This window comes from Aulostomus chinensis, chromosome 19, assembly GCF_037954235.1.
Source record: "Aulostomus chinensis isolate RoL2024-O1b breed Wild chromosome 19, RoL_Achi_v1.0, whole genome shotgun sequence".
Classification (NCBI taxonomy): Eukaryota; Metazoa; Chordata; class Actinopteri; order Syngnathiformes; family Aulostomidae; genus Aulostomus; species Aulostomus chinensis.
Window position 1 is genome coordinate 6,882,940 of NC_141338.1, and position 26,931 is coordinate 6,909,870.

The 26,931-nt window shown below is 41.9% G+C and overlaps 3 protein-coding genes across 3 annotated transcripts in view; 1 reads left to right on the top strand and 2 right to left on the bottom strand.

The window, feature by feature from the left end:
• Window positions 1-15,545, bottom strand: part of csgalnact1a (chondroitin sulfate N-acetylgalactosaminyltransferase 1a) — a 32,485-nt gene extending 16,940 nt beyond the window's left edge. Inside the window, exons 1-3 of the mRNA XM_086187427.1 lie at window positions 15,327-15,545; window positions 14,818-14,926; window positions 2,796-4,142 (exon numbers count right to left, since the gene is read on the bottom strand). Coding sequence (XP_086043553.1) covers window positions 2,796-3,576 — 781 coding nt within the window. The 5' untranslated portion in view covers window positions 3,577-4,142; window positions 14,818-14,926; window positions 15,327-15,545. The remainder of the gene's footprint in view (window positions 1-2,795; window positions 4,143-14,817; window positions 14,927-15,326) is intronic.
• Window positions 15,546-21,420: 5,875 nt separating this feature from the next.
• nxnl2 (nucleoredoxin like 2) lies at window positions 21,421-24,351 on the bottom strand. Its single transcript, XM_086187262.1, has 2 exons — window positions 23,845-24,351; window positions 21,421-22,045 (listed from the first exon to the last, which is right to left on the bottom strand). The coding sequence occupies exons 1-2, from the start codon at window positions 24,165-24,167 to the stop codon at window positions 21,877-21,879; spliced, it is 492 nt and encodes a 163-aa protein (XP_086043388.1). The 5' UTR covers window positions 24,168-24,351; the 3' UTR covers window positions 21,421-21,876.
• A 967-nt stretch (window positions 24,352-25,318) lies between these two features.
• On the top strand, window positions 25,319-26,595 carry gng10 (guanine nucleotide binding protein (G protein), gamma 10). Its single transcript, XM_086187067.1, has 2 exons — window positions 25,319-25,535; window positions 26,173-26,595. The coding sequence occupies exons 1-2, from the start codon at window positions 25,455-25,457 to the stop codon at window positions 26,296-26,298; spliced, it is 207 nt and encodes a 68-aa protein (XP_086043193.1). The 5' UTR covers window positions 25,319-25,454; the 3' UTR covers window positions 26,299-26,595.
• Window positions 26,596-26,931: the final 336 nt, after the last annotated feature.

Genomic DNA, 26,931 nt, shown 5'->3' on the forward strand with positions numbered 1-26,931 from the left:
AACTCATGACCAAACAAACATGGAGACATTGACGGCCCATAGTGACGGGCTTTAAAGTGAACTTGCATGGTATTTCCATACAAACGAACATCTCTTACATTCAAGCCCTTGATAAAGGAGCTCTCACAATGCTCATTCAGTTCATTGTCGCCACTCTTTAAAGTGGCCTACTTCTAGTCTACTTCCAGTTAGCTCTTTACGAGCTTAAATGTGGAAACATAATGTAATTATCTTCTAACATTCCAGATGTTACCAGACTGCGTGGATCAAATTCTGATAACACTGTTTTGTATCTACTGTTTTATAGCCGTGATGATGGGTTAACCTACTTTTGACAAACCAATGTGGCAACAGTTGATTGTAATAACTGTCACTGCCAGAGGATGGTGACAAAAGTTCCACTTTATAGCTTTAATTCCATGGCATGCCATGACATTGAGGCAGAGAGGAGAGCTCATATATATTATGGGCTGAAAATAGGGAAATTAATTTTTTCCCCTGGCCCAGACATCATGTACTTTATCGTGCACTTGCTATTTGTCAGTTGTTACACAGTGATTTAGTTTTTCATGTTTTCTATGTGCCGGGGCTCACATTTTTCCTTAATAATTTTTTTAAATCATGCCAATTCAAACATAAATGTTAAAAACAACAATTTTTGAAGATTCTGAGCTGAGAGAGTCTCATTTAATCATTATCTCTCTGTAAATCTCACAGACTGATACTGTGTGTGTGTGTGTGTGTGTGTGTGTGTGTGTGTGTGTGTGTGTGTGTGTGTGTGTGTGTGTGTGTGTGTGCATTTATGTGTGGGGAACCATCAGAGATCTGGTCCATCTTTTCGCCGCTGGGAAAAGAGCCATAACTGCACATACACAGACTATTCTGGTTACCCAGACCAATTTCCTTGTTGCAGGCCTTACGTCAGCCTTTTCCTCTAAAGAGAAGCTGTTTTTCAATTACTCTGCTATTACCAGGATTATTACTTGCAAATTGACTTACTGAGGTTGACGAGGAGAGAGAGAGAAAAGGGGAAATGGCCTTTAGAAAGTGAGAGGTGAGAGAATTCAAATGGGCAAGGAGGAATTGAGGGGGAAGAATGCACTTGACAGGGGAGGAATATGGTCATCAAAGAGAGCTTGGATGACAAAAAGACTTGTCAGATAGTCCAGACAGAAAATAACAGAGGAAGAGGGGGAACAGACAGATCTACAGTCTGATAGCAATTGGAATTAAGGCCTTCCTGTCAAATTTGCCAGCTTCCTGTGATGGGAGGCCTCATGTCCCAGGGGGACAGAATATGCTTTCATTAAATGAATATGTTGAATAGCAATTTAGACTAAATGCCTTGTTTCTCTGTCTTTAGGACACAACTCAGTGGTTGCATACCGGTAGTGGTGTAATCCAGCCCAAAGGCTGCCGTAAGATGCTTTTGTCAGCCTGGCCATCTAGACTGCATCTCACTTGGATAAAGAGCTGATTGTTCAAGATTTTGCTTGGAATCGAAGCCATTAAGGGACATCACCTTTCAAAATAAGAGCTGGAGTGAGTCACTCTTTCATTCTAAGGACTCTCCTGCTGTCCTGCTGAGGATTTGTAGAGTCTAAGAGTACACCCAAATGCATTCACATCTATCAAGATCAACCTCACACAAACACACACATTAAGACCACACAAGCTCGTACGCATGTCTCCGTACACCTCGTGACCTATGGCTCATATCCTCTGCCAGGTGCACCCATTACTCACTCTCAAACCGCCACCCACTCACACGCTGGAGATGTTGACCTTCAAAGACCAGATCACACACACACACACAAACATACACACACAAACACACACACACACACACACACACACACACACATATATAGTCTAAAATACCATGTTTGAGGAGATGTTCACTGTGAATGAAGAGCAGCTGTGTTCATTTCCTGTGGTTGTGATCAGAGCAGAAAAATCTAGCCGGATATCCTGTCTCTACATGTACACAAACACACACAAGCATGTCTGACCTTCCAGGGATTTGAGTTTAAAAAAAGCAGTGTTCAGATTTAGAAAAAAAAAAATCCAGCTTCTTAAATGAGCCACTTTAATGTTCTGTAATATCTTTGAATTTTGGACTGTGGGTTCTAACAAAATGAGACATTTTAGGATTTCACCATGGGCAATTTTGCAACATTTTAATATTTCATAGATATCATTTACCATTAAAGCTATGGTGGAGAACATTTGCCTAGGCTGCTGTTACTATTTCGGCGAGAAAATGGTGAGGAACTTGGGTTGAGTGTCGAACAACTCTTGCGAAATGACTTGTCACTCTCACAGTTTAATCCTTTTAGTATGATAACATTTTGAAAGTTAGAAAAGTTACAAGAAAATTAGCAGAGGGCTGATGTCATTGCTGCTGCTGTTTTGGGAGTAAAATGGTAGAACAACACACAAACCCCCAGTGACTCGTTTTACAATCAGAATTTGGTCATTTTGGTCCAGTAATATTTGTGAAGTCTTAAGAGTCGTATGATTAAAATATTTATCCACAGTGAAGTTTGCAGATAGCTAACCTGAAGAAGCCACCTCTCCTGGCAGTGCGTGCATCAGCAGGAGGAAGTTGCCCCATAAATGAACATCATAAAAATGCAGACAGATCTGGCCATGATGAGCTTAATGATCCTTGTGTGAACTCATTTGGAGAGGGCTTGGATGTAAGGAATGTTCATTTTATATGAAAATATGAGGTACCTATCGATTAATTGATCATGAAAATAATCATTAGTTGCAGTTTGGTGCGTTCTCACCTTCTATGAAGTCAGATGGCGTGTAGACTTTGCTGGTCTTTTCTGAGGCACCAATGCCCTCCTGTAGGGATGATGGTGTGTTGAGGCTGTGCAGTGCTGTCTCCAGCACCTCCCCCAGTTCCTCCCTCTTGTCTCTTCTAACAGGCTTCTCCTCGGGGTGTCGTGTCAGTCCCATCTCCAGTTGGTACACCCTCTGCAGGGTGAAGCTCTCAAAGGGGATCACTGCATATTCACTTGACAGCTTGGACCCGGCTGTCACCTTAGCCTTTGAAAGCTGGCTCCTCAGGAACTCCTGAAGGTCTGTCTGCTGGCTCTTGGCTCCTTGAACCTCCCCAAGTCCACCTCCCTGGGATCCAGCTTCATGACCCTCTGCTGGGACTGCAGCTCTCTTTAGGCTCTCTTGAACTCCTTTCAGTTGCTGGCTGCGCTCCTGTAAAGCCTCTTTCAGCTGAGCTATCTGCTTCTTCAAGGAGGAGATGTGGAGGCGGTGCTGCTCCTCTCGCTCCTGCAGGAGCACCTGATAAGATTGGACTCCTGGAGGCCCACCATTTTGAGCAGGTCCAGCTCCTCCTGTCCCACCCGCACCTACTCCAATCCCTGGCCCTGTACCCCCCATGCTTGGGTGGTTTGGACTTGCGTGGGGTAACGCGTGACTCCGTGGAGGGTCATCAGAGTGCGGTGGACTGCAGGTCATGACATAGAGGAGTGACAAGGAACAGCAGAGGAGCACCAGCCCACCACCAACACGGGAGACCCAGGCTAGAAGCCCACGGCGCAACATCACTGCATGAAGCAACAAACCTCACCTCTTTGTGTTAAACAGCCATCCACTCACACACTCACGCATACACGGAAAAATCATGTAACCTCACACACTCCTGCTTCAATGATAAGAGCCCATTTGTGATTATGTTCCATCACCCAGCTACTATCAGTGTGAGGTCATTTGATCTGCACTGCTTCTCCGCTTCCTGAGATGGGAGCTGCTTCTGTCATTGGCGACGTCAATAAACGAGGCTGTGAAAAAGCACTTTCTCCCTCCCTGTGGGTTGAATTAGCTCCATGGTCTGCTAGAAGACTCTTTCCCAGACATTGTTACGTCACCTATCGCTCATGTGTGACTCATCGGTTCACATGTACCCTGACTCTCCCAGTCAGTCCTTAACGTCTTCTTCCTGTCTGTCTTCCCGTGTTACCGAGTGCTTAGGTGAGGCATTTCAGGGAAGCTCTTGGAATAACTGAGTACTCAGCCACATCATGATGCACGAAGCAGAAATGCTACGTTCCATGAAAGAGTAAACACTCGGGAGCCAATGGCGGTTTCTTCATGTTGTTTTTCTTAGAGCTCTGAGGGCACAGAGAAAAGAAAGGACAGAAGTTTTTCACTGGAGACAATCAGCCTTCACATCTAGACCTTGATCCCATGATTCATTACCCTTGTCTTTAACGCATCACTGTTAGTTATGTCATTTCGAAGTGTAACAAATCAGAAAAGTTCCAGACTACTTTGACATGTTGGTTTAAGATGGCAAAGGATTGAAGTCCCGTCGCCAAACTAAGCATTCCACCACCTCTGCAGATCCTTGAGAACAATGTTGTCACGGATGTGCGACAGTATGAGGCAGTGATATGTGTGTTATTGCGAGTGTGTGTTCACTGGATACAGAGTCAAACACAACACTGAGTAGTAATACTCCCAGACTGCTTTGCATCTATTTTTTCACCTTATTTAATCACAGTAACTCTTGAGGTACATTATCTATTGGGAGTGCTGAAATGATGTACTTTCCTATTTAAAACCATTACGTCCTGTATGTTTATTTATTTTTTTTTAAAAAGTGGTGTTTGAATGACTGATAGGATTTTTTTTCTGTGAGATGGCTTTGTTGTGGTACGATTCCAAATTCTTTAAATTAATTTTGTTTTTTTGGAGATGGTTAGCAGTATATCTCTTGAACTGGTTGATTATAAGAGACTTGGGTGGAAACACAGATAATATTACATGGAAAAATTGATTAACTTTTGGAGGAAATCTGGAATTTTGGAGAACCGTGATCCCAGAGATTGTTCTAAGCCATGTGCAGGATGTAACTATTCATGGAATTCCTGGTCCTGGAATTTCTTTTACTTGTCATAGATAAATTTCAATCGAAATCCTCTCAGACACTCTTGTCCTCTTAGACCCTAGATCCTAAGACCCCCTTAGAGCCCTGACTTCAAAATTGGCACAAACAAAGCACACAACATTTCTGACGTCAATAGGATGAGAAGGGACTCATAAGCATAGATACATATTTTGCACACGCACGCACACACACGCACACACACACACACACACACACACACACACACACACACCCCGTTTTGGGTTGGACCCCAGCCTATGTGACTAAACGATAAATGGATAGATGGTGTGATGCTTGAAAAAGCATTTAACCAGAACAGAAGAGACTCTAGGGATCTAAAAACGTGCTGGGCACATTTGCCATTTGCCTTCTCTGATTGATCTCATGGTTGCTTATTTTTGGAATGAAGCTTTTTTGAATTAATAACTGACTGTGTCTGTGTCATGTTTGTGGGCCTGGTTTGTGTGTGTGGCTTCCATACCAGCAGCTGGGACTCCTCAAAGCATTTAAGCTGAGAGCAGATAATACGTGATGAACTTTTTTGACCTTTTTCCGATTTAATGAGAAGCATGAAAACACTTTCATGCTTGTCTCTTCAATATGAAGGTAAAGTCAGGCAATTGCTAGCATATCTTAGCATACAGATAAGTAGAAGTGGGAACAATTTTGTTTTTCTAAGGAACACAATTATTACAATTCCATGCAAGTGACAGCTGTTGGCCAGACTTGGGGCTTCAGGATGTCTTGTAAAGGTTTTGGTGGTCAAAGGTCAAGGTTATTGTGAAAGACACATATTGTGGAGGTATGCAACAGCAATGTAGTACTTCTAGGATATTTTCATCCTTACAGGTGCCCCTTTAAAAATCCAAAAAGTCTAATAATGAGGTAGCATCATGTGATCATTAACCAAAACAGCCCTGAAAATAAGAATGGTGAGTCAATTCTATATCTAGCACATTCCAGAAAAGGTGGGTGACTGAGAGGTGTAATGTGTGAAAGTGAGTCTTGAGTGAGAAAGTGGGTTCCAGTGTTTGCATTACTGTACGTATCTGTAAATGTATCTCTGTGTGTCAGTCTTGGTCTCTGTCGACTCCCCACACAGTCAGCTCTTTGACAAGCCTGCCTGAAGCTGAGCCTAATGAAAGGATTAGTATGTGGCAGGAGTGAATACTGGACTGTGCTCTAACTGACGGCTGGATCAGCAGAGACAGGGCGTCTCTCTAGAAGGACCTCCACCGACGAATTACAAGATATTTGAGGAGAGGGTGCTCAGGGGAAAGTGGGTGAGTGTTGGAGAAGAAAATAGAGCTGCTGCCACGGACTATCATCATTTCAACGATGGAGAGATCATCAGAATCCTCTGAAAATAATGCTTAAGTGCTTGTGGTTAAGAAGCAGCCTTCATTAGTCTTTTAACCATGTGATCAGAGGCTGAGAATCTCCTTTAAATAATGACATCATTTCTCACAGATGACTTTGCTGGTTTTATGACTTCCTGTGACACACAACTGTGGAACTAATGGCAAAAGTGACCATGAGCCATTCACACATATAAAAACATGCGCTTAAGTTTGACACTGTGGATGTCTGGCCTCAGGGACTCATGCCTGTGTCACCTTATACAAGAAGGATGTAAAATCAATGTATTATAATTACTGCTTTATCAAAAAATTGGTGTGAACAAAACACAAAAGGTTTTAGTGAGCTCCCAACTCAAAGGAACCAATACAGCAAAAAGAGTTGCTCCACCCCCGACAGTCAGCTTCGTTCACATGGGAGGCAGATGGTGCAGCTGCAGGAACTCCAGCTTCGGGCATCAGGGCGCAATGACTGTCCGGAGTCACGAAAAGGCGATATGAAGCACAGCGAGTGGGGATGATTACTGGGACTGAAGCCAAATGTTCGAATTGATGCACTAATATCCGCTTCACAGTATTGTGCAGCTGAGAAATCTTCCATTGCCCCTTTCATCTCCTTTTTTTTTACACACACACACACACACACACACACACACACACACACACACACACACACACACACACACACACACACACACACACACCTCTCACCTCCTTGTCTACTTTTAAGCATTTTTCAACAAAATACATTCGGCGGAGATGGCTCAGTGTGGGGGGGATGAAGAGACTCTTTAAACATTTTTGGCTTGAAGCAGCTGTGCAGTCTGACCAAATCTAGCATCTAAAATTAAAATTGTAGTTTTGTTTGCTATTGCTTGATAAACGACTTGAATAAGCTATAATTTTTCTTTCAAGCTTCCATTTGATTATTCGGTAATAAATGATATTGAAACAATGATTCTTTGCATTTGACAGCGCTATAAATCTTTCTGTGGGACTTTGCTGACACATGTTGCATTTACAAACAATTATCAAATACATCACGAAAACAATTAGAGGTAAGATTCCCTCGGTGGCAAAGAAATCAATCGCTGCAGCAAAGTAATGAGAGGGAAATTCATCAGTATAGAAAAGGAGGCTGTTGAGACCGAGATTTAGAGGCACAGACTCACAGTGAATCCACTTAGTCTCACCGGGAATGAATGTGTTGATTCAGCCCTGGTTATTTGACTCCCCATGGGGATAGGCATGGCTGCAACACAGGAATACTGGCGACTAAATCATAATGTCTGATTTCATTGGTGCAGGGAAACAGGCCTAAGTATTTTCCTGTTTTCTGTTTCTGCACGTGTCAAGATAATATTTATTTGCACTTTTGAAAGATAAATAATTTTCCTATTCCTTTTCTAAATGAAGAATCAATACTGCACTAGAAACAATTAGGATATTTGTCCTAATGGCTTTTAGAGAGGGAGATGTTTGGATGCTAGAGGATTAGTCCTCCTTCAGTGTTCTGAACTGGAGTGGACTGATTCAAAATCATGGTTCCTGGAGGATGATCCCCAACAAACTTAATGATTCCCTGACTTTTACTCTAGCGCCACCATGAGACTAAGTTTCGAATTATTTCAATATTTGCAAGATTAATTGGAGTCTTTTTGATTCAAGTTTCTCAGCTAGGTTCTGCTAGAGAGGACAGCTGGAATGTAGCTGATACGTTCAACCAGTACAGAGATCTGAGCTGGTGCCGCTGAAGTGGGGATTTTACCAGTTAAACATGAAATAAGCAGTAATTCTCCACCTATAACAGCCCCCCCCCCCCCTTAGCAAATCATGACAAAATTTTCCATTCTATGCTGCGACGTGGCTTTAAACGTATTCGTTCTTGTTAAAAGAAAGGAAGATTTGAATAAGACGTATCACAACACCACACGCCCAGCTGTGTGTAAGTTGCACTGTTACCACACCCACAGGGCTTCTGTTGCCTAAACAGGGTGACTCAGCAGGGTGGAAACTGGTACTGTACCCTCCATCCATCCTAGTACCCTCAGTACAGGTTGCATATAACACCAGAAGAAGACAGTTTCCCCCTGGCAAATCTTATTCCATTTAAGACAAACAGGGTCAAGCGGATTAGTAGAATTGTTTCGTTTTTTTGTTGTTTTTGTTGGAGCTCATTTCAACAGAGGCAGAACCCACAATGAGTTTGAGAAACGGATTTTGAAAGCAGTTCCTGTTTCATCTTTGGGCTTCCTCTAATTCATGCAGGAGCATCACCTTCCTCCCTCACCTGTTCATCCCACTCAGACTCTCATGGATTTATACGACGCAATAGAACTAATAAAGCTCCATGTAACGTCTTCACTGTGAGGCTTGTGTTCAAGCAGAGAAACAAAGCAGAGGATGAATTCTTTCCATTTCCTGACTCGTCTACCAAATCACATTTTTCATTCTCTCTGTTACAAATTGAAAAAGAGCCGGAGGACGGAGAGATGGTTGGACAAAGACAGATGAAATAAATAATCAGACAGTCATGAAGAGAAAAAAAGAGAGAGATGAGAAAGGAAATGATTTGGTGGCAAGCTGAGCTGTGGTGCAGAATCTGGTTCAAGTCTCTAACAACATTTCCTCCTCTCCTGCAACAGCTTCCTGCCTGCAGGACATTTGTGTGTGTGTGCGTGTGTGTGTGTGTGTGTGTGTGCGCGCGCGCTCCAGCGTATCTATGAGGGAGTACATGTGTGTCGGCTATCTGTTTCATTTGGAGTGAAAATATTAATCTTACCCTCTTAGCACTTACAAGTGGTGTGGGTATCGCTAGGTGAGTGGGAGTGAGTTGGCCGTCAGCTACGGGAGAAGGATGTGTGAGATAATTCAGTGAGGAGCAAAGTTTGGCATCTGAAACCAGAATGAATGAATGAATTTTTCTGGAGTCTTTTACGCTTGACAGTCACACTGGTGTAGCAGAAGTCACACACAGCTGATAAGTTCATTGTGTGTGTGAGGCGTTCTCTGTACTACAACGCGCACAGGTTAACCTTTAAATGTATGAGGCATTTGAGAAGCAACCTCATGACCCTTTCATCACGACAAACGCCGCACCTCAGCCTTGCTGTCTAAATCACTGTACAGATTTTCTCTGCTGGTATTTAATGTATTCAAGCTCAAATAGGCCAGAGTAATGTATGCGCTGAGAACATGGTGTTTTCAAAGGCAGCAGGACTTTGCAGATGCCTCAGAGAGGATGTGAGTGTGTGTGAAAGTGAGAGTAATCAATTGCGTGAGAGTGGCTATTTTTACATGCTCAAGAGATTCAGATTTCAGCAATTACTGCTGCTGGGGGTGGGGGGGGGGGGACATCATTTTCCATTATTTTCTTCATGGTCTGAAGACGTCATAGCAGATTCATGAAACTTACTTGAGTTTCATTATGATTACCATCAAGTCTTTCTTGTCTTGCAACGTTTTTTTTCATGGTTAAATTGATACTTCTCACAAAAAGCGTTTCAAGTCTTCACAAATATATATCGCGGAGCTCACAAAGATGTTTCCTTCCCCTCTTGAATGACTTTTTTTTTATCATGTCTTCTTTATCCAGTTGTATGCTCATTTATTCCCAAATGTAACACTTCCAGTTTGGTGCTACGAGCTACGATGGGCAAACGGTTCATCCAATCACATGCCAAGTATCGGCTGTGAAAAATAACAGTGCAACAAACCATCTGATGCATCAGCTTATAAACATGACTTATAATCAGGACTTGAATGAGACTCAAAACGCCATCTCCCAATGCAAAGTCTGGTCCCTCCCTGTTGGTTCCAACTACCCCAACCAGCCCCCTCATGTGGGCTTTCTTCTGTTTTACCGACATGAACTACTGTCAGTCACATGACATCAGGGAATTTGTGTACCCACCACAATTAAGGACCCTGAATTTATTTACATTCACATATTTCCTGTGAGGTTGGCGTAGTTATGAGAGAGCGCATGGATGCATTAATCTTTTAAACAGCGCACCCTTCTCGGCCGACCTTCCCCTCCCTCACGCTCTCAGTAAGTGATCATTACAAGCAACCTGATAAGCACCACAACAGCGCATGTTTACACTTTGTCCCTCTATCTCTCTCCCTACATCCTCCCCAGGGTTGCGTACGTGTCATAGGTCAACGCACGAGAACGCACTGGCGTCGATGAAGGTCAGGGTGTCTGTCTAAACCCGCCCCCTGGCTATCCCACGGCAAAAACATGAGGATTGTCTGAGAAGAAGAAGAGATTAATAAAGATACATTTTAAGAATGAGAAGGAAGGCTGGGAACGTGTCAACTGTGCCCGCAGTTTCCTTGAACTATTTAGTGAGCCGATCAGATATGATGTAAGACGACGATGGAGAGCCGGGAGAAGTCGGTCTAGAGTGATCGAGAGGAGGGGTGGAAGGAGCGCGAGGCAGAGAAAGGTTTCTTTGATGTCTCTTGTCCCCTCAGGTGATTCACCCTCCCAATCATTAGGGGCCGGTTTCCCTGAAACCTTCCTGTCGACATGCCATCTGGAAGGCCCTTAAATTAGAAAAAAACACACACACAAACTCAACACTCCTCTGCTTCACTATAAGTGCCCTGTGTTAGCAGCACCCCCGCCCCATGTTGGTCCCACTTCCTCAAAGTGTTGCATTTCTTTCACAGTTAGATTGTACCAGATGAAAGTTTAATGGCCCCCTCGGGGGAAAATAGGTCATGGCAGCTGCAACAGTAGAAAGACAGACAGATCTTGAAAGTCATAGCAGACGATTACTAGAACGTGATAGACAGCACTGTAAAGCTGCTCATATCAACCCATGTGTGAACGTCAGCGTCCTGTTTTAAAGTTCGTCCTGGTTTACAACATTCTCAGAAGAGATCAGTCTGTCTACACTGCATGGATCGCACGTTACTCGTGTCCTACATGGTGGTTTTCCTCGTTGCTTCAAATTCAACTTTCATCTGGTACAGAGATTTACAACCTTCTCCTTTCTACCAAGACTCTAATCATCTGACTGTCTTAATTCCCCCAAATCTCAGCATCTCAATTGTCTACAAAATATGTTCAGAATCTGGAATCAGGTTGTTTACATCATGCATTATTCAGGTTTCTCCAAACCAGGATATTATAAGATGCACTGATTGTTAAATTCTGGGCTGATAACAACTTTTCCAATCATAATTTGACCTTTGCTGTTGCCGAAACTGAAAGACTTTTTTTTTAAACATTATTACTTCTTGTTGTTTTTTTGTCAAACTGCCATCAGTGAACACCATCTTGGTGGCACCGGTAGAAGGTATACACTCCGAAAGCCTGCTCATAAACAAAGCACTGATCCACGTATACGTGAACTTAAAATTATATTAACTGAGTCGTATCAATAAAAGAGAATTATCACTGAAGTTCACCATCAGCTCTACGGAGCATTTCAGTGTCTTTAAGCTCGAGAAAATGAAGTCTTTAATGTCATTATACAGATTAAATGAAATGCATCCTCTGCCATTAACCCATCCTCTACGGGGCAGTGGGCAGTGACGTGCAGCGCTGCCAGCGGAGTCCACTTGCTTCTACATTGCCTCGGTCAGAAGCACTTACAGGAAAATTAACTTCTTGCTGTGAGGCTAACCACTGAGCCTTTTTTTGTGTAATGGTGTCTGTGCTCTCATTGTTTTTAGCATCACAGGCAGCTGTTTTCAGCACCAAAATCTGTGGTAAACCAACTGTACGCTGCCAAACAGCAAACAGACAGAATTAGCACCTAGCTGGTGAACAAAGTGGTTCATTTAACCGCAGAAGAGGCAGATATTTTTCCTCAATATTTAGACAACAGCTCTATCACTTGAGAAAATGACTCACTGAACTGAGCAACAACTAAGAGACAACAATGGAGGGAATCTTCTTATGCTGTAACTGTTGATAATAAAATGTTCTAGTGCAAAACTCAACACAACAACGGCCCACACTGGGCTGAGGGGATTCGGGAATTCAAAAACAATGCAGCACTTCTGGATTTTGAGAGAACCAACATTGATTTTTCAACTTTGTATGTACCAAATATCTTGGTCGTGTGTTTTTTGTTTTGGGGGGGTTTTTTTTTGCTCTATTTTCTTGTCCTTATCAGAGAACTGAAAAAGAAGTGAAGAGAAATGGAGCGAAAACAAAACACAACAAAGGTCACCGGTTGAACTGTAAATGAGGATGTAGCAGTTGATGGTTGATGCGTTACGCCCCAAGGCCATCAGGGTAACAGCCAAATTTAATGCATCTTACCAAAAATATTTTCCCTTTTTGACAATCCAATCCTAAAATAAGTCAGATTGGTCTCCTCTCATCTGCTAAAGCGACACAGGCTTACTAAGTTCTTGTCAAATTCTCATCAAACGCGAAGATTTGCTTGTTTCTCTGAATCTGAAGCAAAGAGGAAAACGACCATGTAGGATACGAGTAACGTGCGATCCACACACTGTAGACGGACCGATCTCTTCTGCAAAGCACTGACACCACAGCTTCCATCCAACCCTACAATGTCTTATATGTACGTGTGTTTGTGCCGTTGGGGAGATATGTGACACTGGAGCACAATGGAAAAACCACAACATACTTTTCACAGAGTACAGCTCTTCTCTGTTATTATGCTGTCACAGACAGTAAATTTCTGTTCATACAATAAGACACTCTTGATGTCCCATGTTTACAGTTGTCGGCGGTAATTCTACGTGTGGAAGTTATGGATCGCTGATTGAAAAGAGATGAAAATAGAGCAACTGACACGCTGGTTATCTCTACCGCGGATGTTGTGTTTTGTGTGTCTGTATATTTGACTGTAAGCAGAATTACACGCAACCACAGATACCAGACTCGCGGTGGAGCAGGGGCTGAGGACAGCAGCCATTGCAACCTCTGAGTAACAAGACAGAGTCAAAGAGGCATATTTCAGTTTAATTCTTGATCTAGAGACTATGCAGTTAGCATCACCACGGCAACCTCTAACTGCAGTTGAAGGCTCCCTGTTGATTCAGACTCGTGTGTTACTCTGACTGACTGACCTGACTCAATCGATGCATCCCACATCTTCATGGGGGAAAAAAATGCTAAATTCAGAAAAAGGCCACACTCAGGAATAGTGGAATATTCCTGTGCAGGTAGTCAGATCACATCTCACAAGAGTGCACTTCTACATCTGTTTATCTCAGCAACTCTGCATTATCATATGAAGGAACCTTATAGCAATTCATGTCATGCCCTTTATTGTGTAATGGATATCCTATACAATTTTTCAACAAAGACGTTAAGCGTCAGCCAGCTCTAATCAGGACCAGAGTTCATTACTTCCCCTTTTCTGTCGAGAGCCACCACACAGACGTTACCATGAGGCTGAGCAGTGTTTCTCAACGCAAAGGTACAAAGCCGTGGTGTTTTAAAATGGATCTTTTGTGGTAATCATTGTTACTGAACAAGCTCCACCCTCTACTGTTGATAACTCGGTTTATGTGAGAGAAACTGACAGTTATCTCTGGAGGCAAAATACACATTAGAGCCATTCATAAGCTCTCCAATTAACAGATTTTCATAAAGTCACATCATCTGAATGAACAAACACTCAACATGCTGCGGGGATGTTGCAGTAGCATCACTACACGTCACTGGGGCGAATATCCTGCAAGACTCTGTTATCTGATCTGTGAAACATGAGAGTTCATGCGGTTTAGAGAGAAAACACACATATACAGATGAAGAGAGCATCTCAATTGGGGCAAATTTATCTTCCAGGGCACATGTCATCATGTATCATGTCATTTCTTACAGTTAAACAATCACATAGGGTAAAAGCATCTCTAGTCATTTACCCTCAGCGTGTTTCCCCACTCTTCAAAGTCAGCTTGCTAAACAACCTCAAATCCCACATAATCTTCAACCTCATTCTTCCAATATGCGAAAAACAACTCTGGCAGCTCGCACACCAAATATTTCAGGGTGCTAGGTTGCTTGTTAGTGAGCGCGCTAAGCAGGATTAGAACCATTTCCCTGATAAAAACCTCTCACTGTGCTGCATGTGTGAACACAAATGCTGTGGAAAAGAAACCTGTACTTGCAGGGTGCATGAAATTTCATTATCTGTGTCTAGTAACCTGAAATTATTGAGGGAGGCTTAATTTTTCCATGTGTTTCTTATAAATAATATCACGCGTTTTCTGTCTTGCTGCTGTTTAAAATGATGAAATATCTATTAAATAAATTCCCAATGGTGCATTTAAATTTCTTCAACACAATTCAACTTTCAAGTACACCTTTGTTACTGGGTAAATTTATCTACCTCGTGAGTATTTTGCAAGTATTTGCTATCATAATATAGGTGTGTCTGTAAAGAGTGTTAATGGAATAATATATGGTTTCATTTTGGCTTTGCATTTTCATTGGTCAAAAGTTAAACTGGCAGGTAAAAGGTCACTTCCACTGACATACACCAACAACAATATCAGGACTGACAAATTAATTTTATGCAGTTTTTCAAGCTTATAGGCTACCTCTTGTTCCAGCGGTGTTTCGTTCAGTCTAGCCTGAGTGAAGCTTCTATTCTGTCCCGGATGGAGCAGCAGTCCCGTCCTGCAGCCTTCCGCCGGTCTGTAGCCGACACTCAAGGAGTGCAAGAGAGGGTGTGAGCGTTTGTACCGCCTGGCTGAGACAAGTCAGCCGCAGCGAGGCGGGTACGACCGGAATATAACGAGAGCTGCTTTCACAATAAAATACTACACTGGGAACACTTTCCTTATGTCAAAATTGCACTGGATTCTGGATGATTTAGCACAGTGGTTCTCAAACTTTTTTCAGTGATGAACCCCCTTTGAAATATTTTTTACTCAAGTACCCCCTGACACGCGCAAAACATTTTTGGTAGAAAATAAAGAGGTACAGTGCTGTGCCATCAGTGTCTGATTTTTTAATTAAGTAAAACAACTTATAGCAATGATCTGCTAGCGTTGGCTAATTGCTCTTCGCAAAAAAAAAAAAAAAAAACAGTGCTTTGGGTGCCTACTTTCGGTACTTCTTCGGTTCTGGTTTCGCCGTCTTTTTCACTTGTTTCTCCGTGTTTTCAGCAGCATCACTGCTGCGCTTTAGCCACATCTCCATCGTGACAGCGCGTCGTCATGGCAACGGCAGGCTATTGACGAGTGATGCTGGATCAATGGGTCAAACTAACTTGGTTTGGGAAGAGTCAGTTTTTTTAAGGATATTAAAATTGAATACTGAATATAAAATTCAGTGTATGAACATACATTTGTATTTTATCGAACTTTGTATAATATAATTATTTCTCAAGACTTAATTATTATTAGGATTACTGTTTTTTTTTAAATATATATATTTTTGTAAAGCTTCACGTACCCCCTGGAGTACCTCCATGTACCCACATGGGTACACGTACCCCCTTTTGAGAACCAGTGATTTAGCACATATTTATATGGATTTTAACAGGTTTAGGGGGTATCATAAACCAAGAAAAGATACTTTACCCAAAAAGTTGTTTGTCTTTACTCACAAATAGGTGTCTTGGGATAAAAAAAATAATAATTTCCTCCTGCATTACTTTTGTGTGATTCCAGAATGCAAAGAGCTAGCTATATTTAACTTGTTGCTAATGCTAGCCGATGATTGACAACAGTTAACAACAAAAACGATAGCATAACTGCCCAAAAACATCTGTTTAAAAACTCTCAAGGGCATCGACAGCTATAATTGTTTTCTTTTCTTCATCCAGCTATGTGGTTAGTGACTCACAAACATTTTTTTCTGAGCTAAAAACTGACTAACACTTTTGATTTGGCGCGATCATGTATGAGCATAGAGGAACACGAAATGTCAGTTCACTAGAAGCTAAGTAACTTAGCGCTACTGTGAATGAAAGCGGAAATGATTTAAGTTTGTTTTGGTTCAAGACAAATAGTTTGTATATTACTGAGCATAGGGTTTGATAAAGAAGACATTGTTGTTATGAGAGGAGACTCATCACAAATTGAGAAAATATTTCAAATATTCTGGAAGTTAGGATGAAAGAGAAGGAGCATTTCAAGAATTTTAACGTGGTAATTTGGCCTGTGTTACTTTCACTGTAAAAAAAAAGAAAGAAGCCAAACACCAATTATCATATCTTTTAATGCATTTATTACAGTGTGGAAGGGACCGTTGAAAAGAAATAGCTGCAACATGGTTTGGCTGGTCAGTCATGGGAACTGTCACCTTATAAGCATTGATTTCGACCAAAAATGAAGACATTTACAGACCAAGTTGATCCAGTTCAACTTCTGCTTTATTAATATAGTGTAGTGTGTGTTTGCTCTCAATGTTTGGTGCCATTCTCAGGAATATACAGTACACCTCTTATGAACAAAATATATACATAAATAAACTCCAATAACAAAAGTCAAAATAGACATAGCTGGAATATTTTGAGGAATTCAATGGCAGTGTAGCCAACACTAGGTAACTTCAAAATCTATAAAAACCATGTTCTTCAGGTTAAAGCTGAAAAGCTCAGGCAGGTGAAATCTCCAAGACCTCCAAACAGACATGTCTAGCAGCATTCTTCTAACACCAACAGATGAAAAAAACAAAACAAAAAACAAAAAAAAAACAAAGATACCAAAGTTTATTTGTGGTAAAATTCTCGAAATTGCACACAAAAATATGATTCAATGACGTGGGCCTCTTATTTTGAAAGTGTAAAGCGGAAGTTGAATTCTAGTGCAGTGTTTTTGACAGGACGCTCCCTCGGAGCAGGTCCTCCCACCTCTCCGCCTCCCTCCATCTCTGCTCTCACATAAAGACAGCCTTGTTAGTGGTGTGGAGATGCCGTTAGAGTGGCAGGAAACACAGCCGCCTTTCATTATGACTGCAGCTAGAAGGCTGCAGATGTGAAGTCCACATAAAGATGCATCTTAACCTGACCTGAGGGGTGACGGGGACATCAGTTACATTTATTAATAACACGCAGCAGCCTACAAGCCCAGACATGACCCATTCACATGGGTATAGTTTCTTACAAGCCAGCCACTAAAATAACCAAGCAACTAATGCTTTACTTCAATAAACAATCAGCTCAATGACCAATGGCAACATTTTGAGGTTTCCAGGTTTGAAAAAAACACAAAAATTAAATGTCAGACATTAATAAATCATCATTTATTGGTCTCGATTTTCAATAAACCACCTGCTGAATAAGCTTAAGAGTAAAATAAACATTAGTTATGTGGGGTTTTTTTTTTTTTAATTATGTGACAAATCTTTAATGCAAAATGTTTAATTAATTGGTCGTGTGTGTATTGCAGTGCGGTGGGACTTCTAAAAAAAAAAAAGGTCAAAACTTCAAGCCACTCACACAACACCAAAAAGGTCACTTTGAAGGTTTCAGTGACACCTGGATAACAACTGGAAGAAATACGCAAAAACATGACACTTACGACTCCAGAGTACTACGATACCAAGCAATCACAACACATTACACACCGTTGTGATAAAACACTGCAAGACATTCAACTGAAATATGTTGTGTCTCCCCCAAGCACGCTCATACACCATTAAATAAGTTATAAAATGATTTCAAAAGGACTATAAATGAGGCTCAAGGACACACAAATTGTAGAACACTGTGCTTCAAAACTGGACCGTCCACCTTAAAAAAAAAAATGGACGTATGGCCATCCTACTTCAGTGGTGGGGGCGAAGCAGTGGGAGGAGAAGTGGGACTGACGACTCAGCACCCCAAAATAAGAGGGTCCTTGAAAATCCTGGGGTGAGAGATTGTTTGCAATTAGTAGAGTGTTTAGGATTCGGTGCTACGCCTGTGCTTGGAGGAGCCCAACCACAAAACCTGGCAACCCTGAAGCGGTTTTAATAAAAGCGTGACTGATCAAAGAAACCTTATCTAAATTAAGTGAAATTAAATTTCAGTAAGTTAATTTTGTGCTCATATTTTTCCATTACGGCGGCACGGTGGTACAGTGGTCTGTACTGTCGCCTCACAGCAAGAAGGTTCAGGGTTTGAGTCCCGGCTCCATCACAGGATCTTTCTGTGTGAGTCTCCATGTTCTCCCTGTTCCTGTGTGGGTTCTCTCTGGTACTCCAGCTTCCTCCCACAGTCCAAAGACATTAAGAGGGGACAAGGCTGATTGATACTCTAAATTGACTGTAGGTGTGACTGTGAGTGTGAATGGTTGTCCGTCTCTATGTGTTGGTCCTGTGATGGACTGATGACCTGTCCAGGGTGAACCCCGCCTCTCGCCTGAGGGCTGCTGGGATAGGCTCCAGCCCCCCCGCGACCCTTTACAGGATAAGTGATAGAAAATGGATGGATGGAATTTTTACATTACGTTTGTGTCATACACAGAAACAAGTTGATAATGAATTACTTTCTTAATTGCAATGCAACAGTTTGAGGCAAATGTAACACAAGAGGTCCCATTAGCATTAACAAAGCACATAAAGCCTTTCATACCTTGGAATTTTTATCTTTAGTTTTTGCTTTGATGTTTGTCACACAGACTTCATACTGACATTGAATAATTTATGAGGATTTGATTTGATTTTTCTGTACCCGGAATGTCGAGTTCCCACAACTTGTCTGTATAAACTGATTTATGTTCCCTGAAAAATACCTGGTGCACACATTCTACGGTTGATGGAATAATGCAATCATACACGCGCGCAAACACACACACACACACACACACACACACACACACACACACACACACACACACACACACTCAGCTAGCAAGAAAATGTTATTTCAGACATGTGATGAGATGTTACAGTTCCCTCAAACTGTGAGCACTGAAACATTGTGTGTGTGTAGTTTTTTTTTTGGACAAAATAAGACACAAACAATAAAAATAAAAAGGCCCAATCATTTTGTTAGAAATCATATTCATGATGTTTGTTAACAATCAAGAACGTCTGGACACAAGATGTCTCCTCCCCTGAGGTGCCACCATCTCTTTCATGTTTCCGAGTCACAGCTGAGTTTTATCCCGGATCGGGACTTTGTCCCCGACTACTTCAGTCACATATCACGCTGCTGCGTCTTCAGCTGAGATTCGAGGTGCGCAGAGAATGAACTTGAAAGCAACTTTCTAGTGTCAAACGGTTAAGATCAAACAAATTCAAGTGAAGTAAATGGAATATTTGAATACAGGGGGACTTTGCATTCGGCTGTGGAATGTACTCCTCCTGATGGAATTATGAATAACTTGATTATACTGCTGCTTTACTGCCAGAGGATTCATAAATGTGTTAAGCCAGGGAGTGAATGAATGAGCAAGTGTATGTTTAGGGACGCAGATAAAGAGAGTAGTAAACTAGTTTTCTCTTTTCATGCTTCTTCAACTCCATCACAGTACTCCTCACAGGGAATTAATGCATTTTTTTACTTCACCACATAAACTGTGAACGGATTGTGATATTTTCTTTCACATTTAACTGTTGACAGCTGGGGCAATCAGTCAATTTTACACATTTGTAGGAATATTAAATGATTCCACCATGACAAACGTGAAGATCAGATATTTGACCTTTGTCGTGTCCTGCTCACGTATTATGTCATTATTGTCCTGTTAGGTTTGTTGTTTGTCAAATTGCGACGGCATTTTTATAAAATTTACACCAAACAATCCTCGGTGTCATGGAGACAAGAGTCCGCAGATGATTCCATAGGAAAACTGATCATGAGATGCAACTGAATGAAAAGAAACGGTACAGAATGAATTCTTCCTCGTTCAACTACAGCAGTAAAACCCTCTTTTACTGCTAATGATAATCTAATGATAAAGTATTTGAACGGTTCAACAGTCACAGGAGACATTTCTCTGACTTCTAGTCAATTTTCCTGCGCATAACCACATACCTCTATACCCGGTGAACTTTTACCTCTTGTGAAGTAAAGTTGGTTGCTGAAACTTTTACAGTAGGATCTGTATTCTTCCTCCCAGGGGTTCTTGAACTTTTCAGCTGCAGGACCCCCAAAATAAGTGTCAAAGACTTGCAACCCCCCGCTGTGCCTGCAGGTGGTAGAAGCATACAAATACTGAGCAGCCAAATTTAAATTGAATCCCAGTATTTTTAAAGTAGTTATAGTACTATTTCTATCTTTAGACACAGTGAAAGCCTTTTTAATAATTCTTTTTTAAACTTCAGGGAATCATGCTTCTATCCCACCATCCCAGGCTGTGAAATCCAGAGAAACACACATATATAATCATGTAGTGACCCCACATGGCTGACTGTGAAACTGCAATTTCTCAAGTTGTACAAAGTGAAGCGCTCAAAGAAAGCAAACCAGAGAAGTTAAGTTCTGTTTCTTTTCAAGTGACGGCGAGGAATAGCTGATGTCAGAAGGACTGTTGCATCTCTGTCTGACATGTCTGCTGGAGTCTTGTACTTCCTTCTCTGTCTCTGTCTCCCGGAGTTGCATCATTTCTGATGAACTGTGAGATCTAGGAAGCATCTTCCTCTAGAATCCCCCCCGCCTAGATATCTCATGTTGTAAAACTCGGCCCTCCCATCTGTTCCTGTTCCCAGGTGACGCCTCTGGATGTTACCTGGGGTTGCAGAAGCTGCACCTTGATGAGACCAGCATGCACGCGCACACACACACACACACACACACATCCTTGTACTTATATCTTTGTGAGTACTTTCATTGACATAATGCATTCCCTAGCCACTCACCCTAAACCTAACCATCTCAACTGACAGCCTGACCCTGACCTTGACCCTAAACCTAACCTGAACCTGATTCTAACCTCGACCCTAAAACCAAGTCTTGACCTTCAAACGGCCCTTTGAAGAAGTGAGGACCGGCTAAAACGTCCTCACTTTCCAAAAATGATCTCACTCTGTTGGTTAATTACATATTCTAGTCCTCAATATATAGCAAGTAAAAGAAAGAACACACACGCACACACACACACACACACACACACACAGTAATCAGGTGAATGTGCTAGCATCTTGGAAACAACCGTCTCCTTGGGCGTCTTAATGAGGCCGAGGGGAAATCGCTTTGTTTGTTTGTTGGTTCGGAGGAGCGCGGTAGAAGCTCTTTAAGCAGTAATAAAGAAGCACAAACAGAAAAATAAAACTCACTCAATATACTTTTTTAATAATTAGAATCAAAATATAAAAATATACAGGTAGCTAAATAGAGCTGAAGAACGACAAATCAAACTCCTGACAGAAGACATCAGATGGACAGGCAAGATTCAGCCGTGTTTAGCTGTGACCGGTGTACCTCTACTAGCACGGGGAAAAGGAAAAGCTCGTATTATTGACAGTAAACACACGTTTCCTAACACAGAACACGTTAAACATGCCTGAGATTCCTCTTCAATGCATAGGATGTTTGTCAACCGCTAAAGCAAACTTGTGAGCAAGAGAAGTAGAGAAAGAGTTGTATAAAGATACATCCTTTTGTGTAGCAGAAGTACAACGTGTACATTTCTTTTCCTTACATCAACTCGTGAGCCTTTTCTTTGGTTTTGTTCGACGCGCTCGGTGAGAAGGCCAGTCACCATTCTCAGTCTTGCTCCTTTTTAACCGCTGAAGTTCTGAAAGATCTCGGAGGCGTCCAGCCAGGACCTGAAGCAGGCCAGTCCTCGATCTCGGATCTGTTTCCTGCCCTTGTCCGTGATCACGTCGCCGTTCTCCTTCACGATCACCAGTCTGGGTACCGCGGTGATCTTGTAGCGCTGCTTCAGCTCGCTGTCATGACAGAAAAGAGACGGACATCAACAATAATTAATAGAGATATTCATGCAACAAACCAGCAAGAATGATATCAAACTGACAGAATGAGAACATCCAAGATTTGAACGCTCACGTAATAATTATTCATTAGCAAAATAAACAAAAATGTAACCGTCAAGACCTTGACGATGAATGCTGAAAATGAAATGAGCTCAAATACAAAAATATTTAAAATATACGACTTCTATCATTCATACATTTCGCCAGATTTCAGATGGAAATATTGTATTCTTGACTGCACCACATTCATCAGACAACTACAACTTGTTACGTATTCATGTTCAATACAAAATTTGGGCTGAAAATGTTGTTTTCTTGTTTTGTTTTGTTTTTTCACCACATGGCAGTGTATTAACGTAACTTGAAAAAAGTCAGGTGTATTAAGCACATTCAACATTCAAAAAGCTTTTATACACGACAAGGAATTAGACGGTGGACTGAGAGTGACACTCAGCTGACTCCTCTCTAATTAAACCTCAGCGGGTGACCTTCCTAAGCATCTGACATAAGCAGGAGCTGCCTAATAAGCTCTAGAGACAACGGTGTTCCCTTGGTACGGCTATCATAGTGCCCCCGGATATCATAGTGCCCCCGGGCATCCCGACCTAAACCCGGTTCTAAACCAGAAACTCAGTCCTAACCCTCAAACTGACAAACTACGACAGCTGGGATGCAGAGTAATAACAGCGCGTCATCAGAGGATATTGGACATTTTTCACTATGTAGTGTCGTCTTCTTCGCTCATCATCTGTTTATAATCAAGAGATGTGGAGGCAATGTGGTCGATGTACAATTTATGGGCTCTTACAAATGTTTTATATACACACACACACACACACACACACACACAGAGAAATGTTCCATGTTAGTACAACTGTTCAGGAACGGTGGATGTACTAAAAGGTGCTGGGAAGGGAGTTTAAAACTTGAACTGGTCTCCACAAAGAAAGCTGATATTTACTTGATACACCCAAACTCCAAGCACTTTTCCGGTCCTGGTACCATTGCAACTCAGGCACACATGAAGAGAACCTAAACTAAACCTCCATTAGCCTTTATCCCCCACCTTAACCCCTGATGGCAATCCGGACACGGTCCTTGGAAGCTGGTGTTATTATTATCATTAATAAAGGTAATCATGTAAATATTGGTGGGGAAGTTACAGGTCAGGAACTGAGCTCTGGGAAGTTACAGGGGTCCTGCTCCTAAGAACCTTGTGGTCTCTACTTCAACCTGGTACAAAACTTCTGATGACTCTTGTTGCTCAAGTGACTTTGATGAGTCAGCAGGAACCATCTTGGTAACCCATGTTTCAGAAGTACTGGTTCTCTGCAAATTGCAGTCACTTGCTTCCTGCTTCAGTTTCCGAGTCACTTGGGTGTGTTCCCTGCACCATAGTGCTGTCTAATAGCACCTTTGGGTGTTTCTGGGACAGTTACTCAGCTCTGTCCACCTTGGTGTCAAACGGAACTAAAGAGCACCTGGTTAATGGATGAGGTGAAGGGGTGTCACCCTGACCCCAAATCAGGGTCGTCAATCATGCCAACATCCAAATGAAGACAGCTTCTGTCCCCATTCGAGTTTGCCGTCTCCAATTAACTGGTCTAAAGTCTGGTGTCCGGCAGCAAAGTGGCTTAACACACACATATACAAACACACACACACACACACACACACACACACACACACACACACACACACACACAGTTCTTTTTGTAAACTGACCGAACGAACCCCCAATGCCTTATACGTACTGTTTGTATTCGTCGGTCCAGGGCAGAGCCAGCCAGTCTCCGTGCATGTCGTGATAATATTCGACCATATCTTCGGTCGACTTGTCGGAGGAGACGAACACGAGCTCAAACTGAGCCGGAGGGTCGCTCTCCTCCACCAGCTCCGTGTAGAAGTCACACAGGATGGGTGTAAAGTCTCGGCATGGAGGGCACCATCCTGCGGAGAAATAAATCCCCACCACTTTGTTCCTCAGCGCCTCCTCGGGATCGACCAAATCCCCGTCTTTATTCACGAGTATCCGCCCGGAAAACACTTCAACCATGTCTGCTGAACTCAGACACATCCGGGAGGCTCGACGGTTCTCTACCCGCTCATACTTCCTCACGTCCGGTGCCGGTGGTCTCCAGAAGGCAATGTTTACCTTTCTGTAAAAGCTCTTTAAGGCCAATCCCGGTAATCACCGGCAGACCAATGAGGACATGGTGTCGTGGTCCATTAGCCACGTGGGTTTGGCACAGGAAGCTGCATTCAAACGCAGCTAGAATGTTGGTAATTTACAGCTCCACAGCAGCAGCACGACGTCTGCGACGCTTTCAGGCAGCGGATTGTCGTCATTCGAAGGCGAGGCAGTGTCATTACTATTCATGAGGACGTGCTACCTGATTGGTCGATGTGATGTTTCCGCGCCTACCTGCAAACCATCGCTACAGCAAGACAGGTAGTAGTTTAACTTGTCATGATTCTACAACACTGAACTGCTATATATCACAAAAAAACAACACCTGGAGCAAGAATGAGGAGCAGAAAATACATTAACATACCATGGTTTCCTTCTGCTCTCAATTAGAAATACCTAATGATGCTGTTTGTGGCCTCTCAGATGCAGATTTTATTCCAGACATTTGCAGGCATCATCTTAGATTTTCGGGAACTGATAAATGAAATGCATTGCTGTTGTGTGGCATGTCACAGTCCAAACGGTTCATTGATTGAAGAAGACAGTAACAAGCACACAAATAGTCAGTTGCAAACTTGACACATGCAGTATTAATAACGAAGCGTTGAAAATAATGATAATACTAATAATATTGCATTTGAGAACACAATTAAGATTGACAGGGGCAAATGTTGCCTTTATAAAGAATTCTTAAATAGATAAACATTTTAATTCTAGTCTCCCTGTTTTACTTGAACTCCAGCACTTGCTCTGTCATTGTAAATGATTATTTTCAGCCAAACCATTATACTCAGTAAGGTTCTTTTGTGGTGTAATCTTTACCCGGCAATAAACCTGGTTAAATTGTACTGAATTTAGCACCTGTGAGCTGAAAAAACAACAACAACAACGACAAATCTGTTTTAAATGAATATGTCTGACTATTTAGGCCTGTTAGTACATCTGGGTTCAGTTCATTTCACTTTTTGTGAATCAGGAACACATTTGGAGGCCAGTTTGTGTCTCTCTCTCCTCGTTGCTTCAGTGAAGTAGACTGGAGTCAGTCGGAAGGAAACCCGGCCATTGTCTCACGGCGAGCGTCTGCTGCCCATTAGTGGAGTCAACTGCAGTGCTGAACACACAGAGGGGAGTTTTAATTTCGAGTTCATCTCTCCTATAACGACTTCCAGCAACATGACCTCTAATTCCAACTTATCCAACATGCGACGGCTGGTAGAACAACTGAAACTGGAGGCCAGCGTGGAGAGAATCAAGGTGAGGACGACTAAGGATTTTTTTGGGGATTATATTCTTTCTACATACTATACCTTTTGATTGAGGTATAAGTTGGGGAAAGTATAGTTTTATTTTTATAGCAATTTTATGTATCATAGTCAAAACTGACTCTTCTCAACACAAAAGTCACAGCCAGACAAACCCGCCTGAATGCTAGCAGTCATTATTGTAAACCATGACAACACTATGCTCACTTTTTAATAGAAGTTAAAGCAAACAGACATGTTTATTGCCAATATCATAATGTACTTTCATAAATAAAGAAGTGTGCTAAAAGTATTTTGTAAATCGTTCACTTGTATCACAGAACAGTTTCCTGAGAACAAAATACAAGGTGTGAACTGTTTATGTATTCAAAGTTTACATCTTTTAGTAAGATTAATGTTCTCTGATACACATAGTGTTCATAGAACTATTGACGTATTCACTGATATTAGTTTTCTACATAAAACCCAAGGTTACTTGATTAATTGACCTTAAATGGAATGATTTTTGCATCTTATTTGCATTACTCCCGCTCCAGATCAATACTATGGCAGATTAGTGAGCTTATGGGCATCATCTAACACGATATACACATGTAAATACATACATTTATATATATTTGTATTTGCAGGTGTCCCAGGCTGCGGCAGAGCTCCAGCAGTACTGTCTTCAGAACGCAGGCAAGGATGCTCTGTTAGTGGGTGTCCCCACCGGCAGCAACCCCTTCCGAGAGCCCCGGTCCTGCGCTGTGGTGTGAAGCCAAAGCCACAAAGTTATCACACTTCATTAAAAACAACTTCTGCTGCATTGTTTTTTTTGGGGGGGGGGGGGGGTCACAAATGGAAAGAAAACATTTTCAGTTTTTGTACAAGATGGAACCAGAGCTCAACATGGCATCTCAACTGTTTTATATTTACTGTAGAATTTTTATACTTTTGTAAGAAAGCCATACTGTATGTCATCACATTTGATAAATATTAGTTCTCAATCAATTGTGTTACATTACTGTGTAGCAGATTGTGTTTTTGTATTTTAAAGATCATACAATACATTAAAAGGCAATTGTGTGATTCTGCTTCAACTTTGTTATTATTAAAGTACAACTACAAACTACTTCATATACTTAACAAACAGAGATAATCTATAGATTTTACAGAGCGGATGTTTATAGACGAGCTCTAAATTACCCCTGGAATCTCACAGCATCAGAGCTTCCTGATGGTCAGTCTAAGTTGGGAGTGCAAGCTCGGAGAGGAAACGGGGTCTTCCTGTTCAAAGCTGCAAAGGCACGACAAGTTTCTCTCAGTCCTTGAGCTCTTTAAAGTTCTTTCATTGTGTTTGCTAACACTGGTTTTAAACACTGATGAGGACCAGTCCTGATACATAGAAT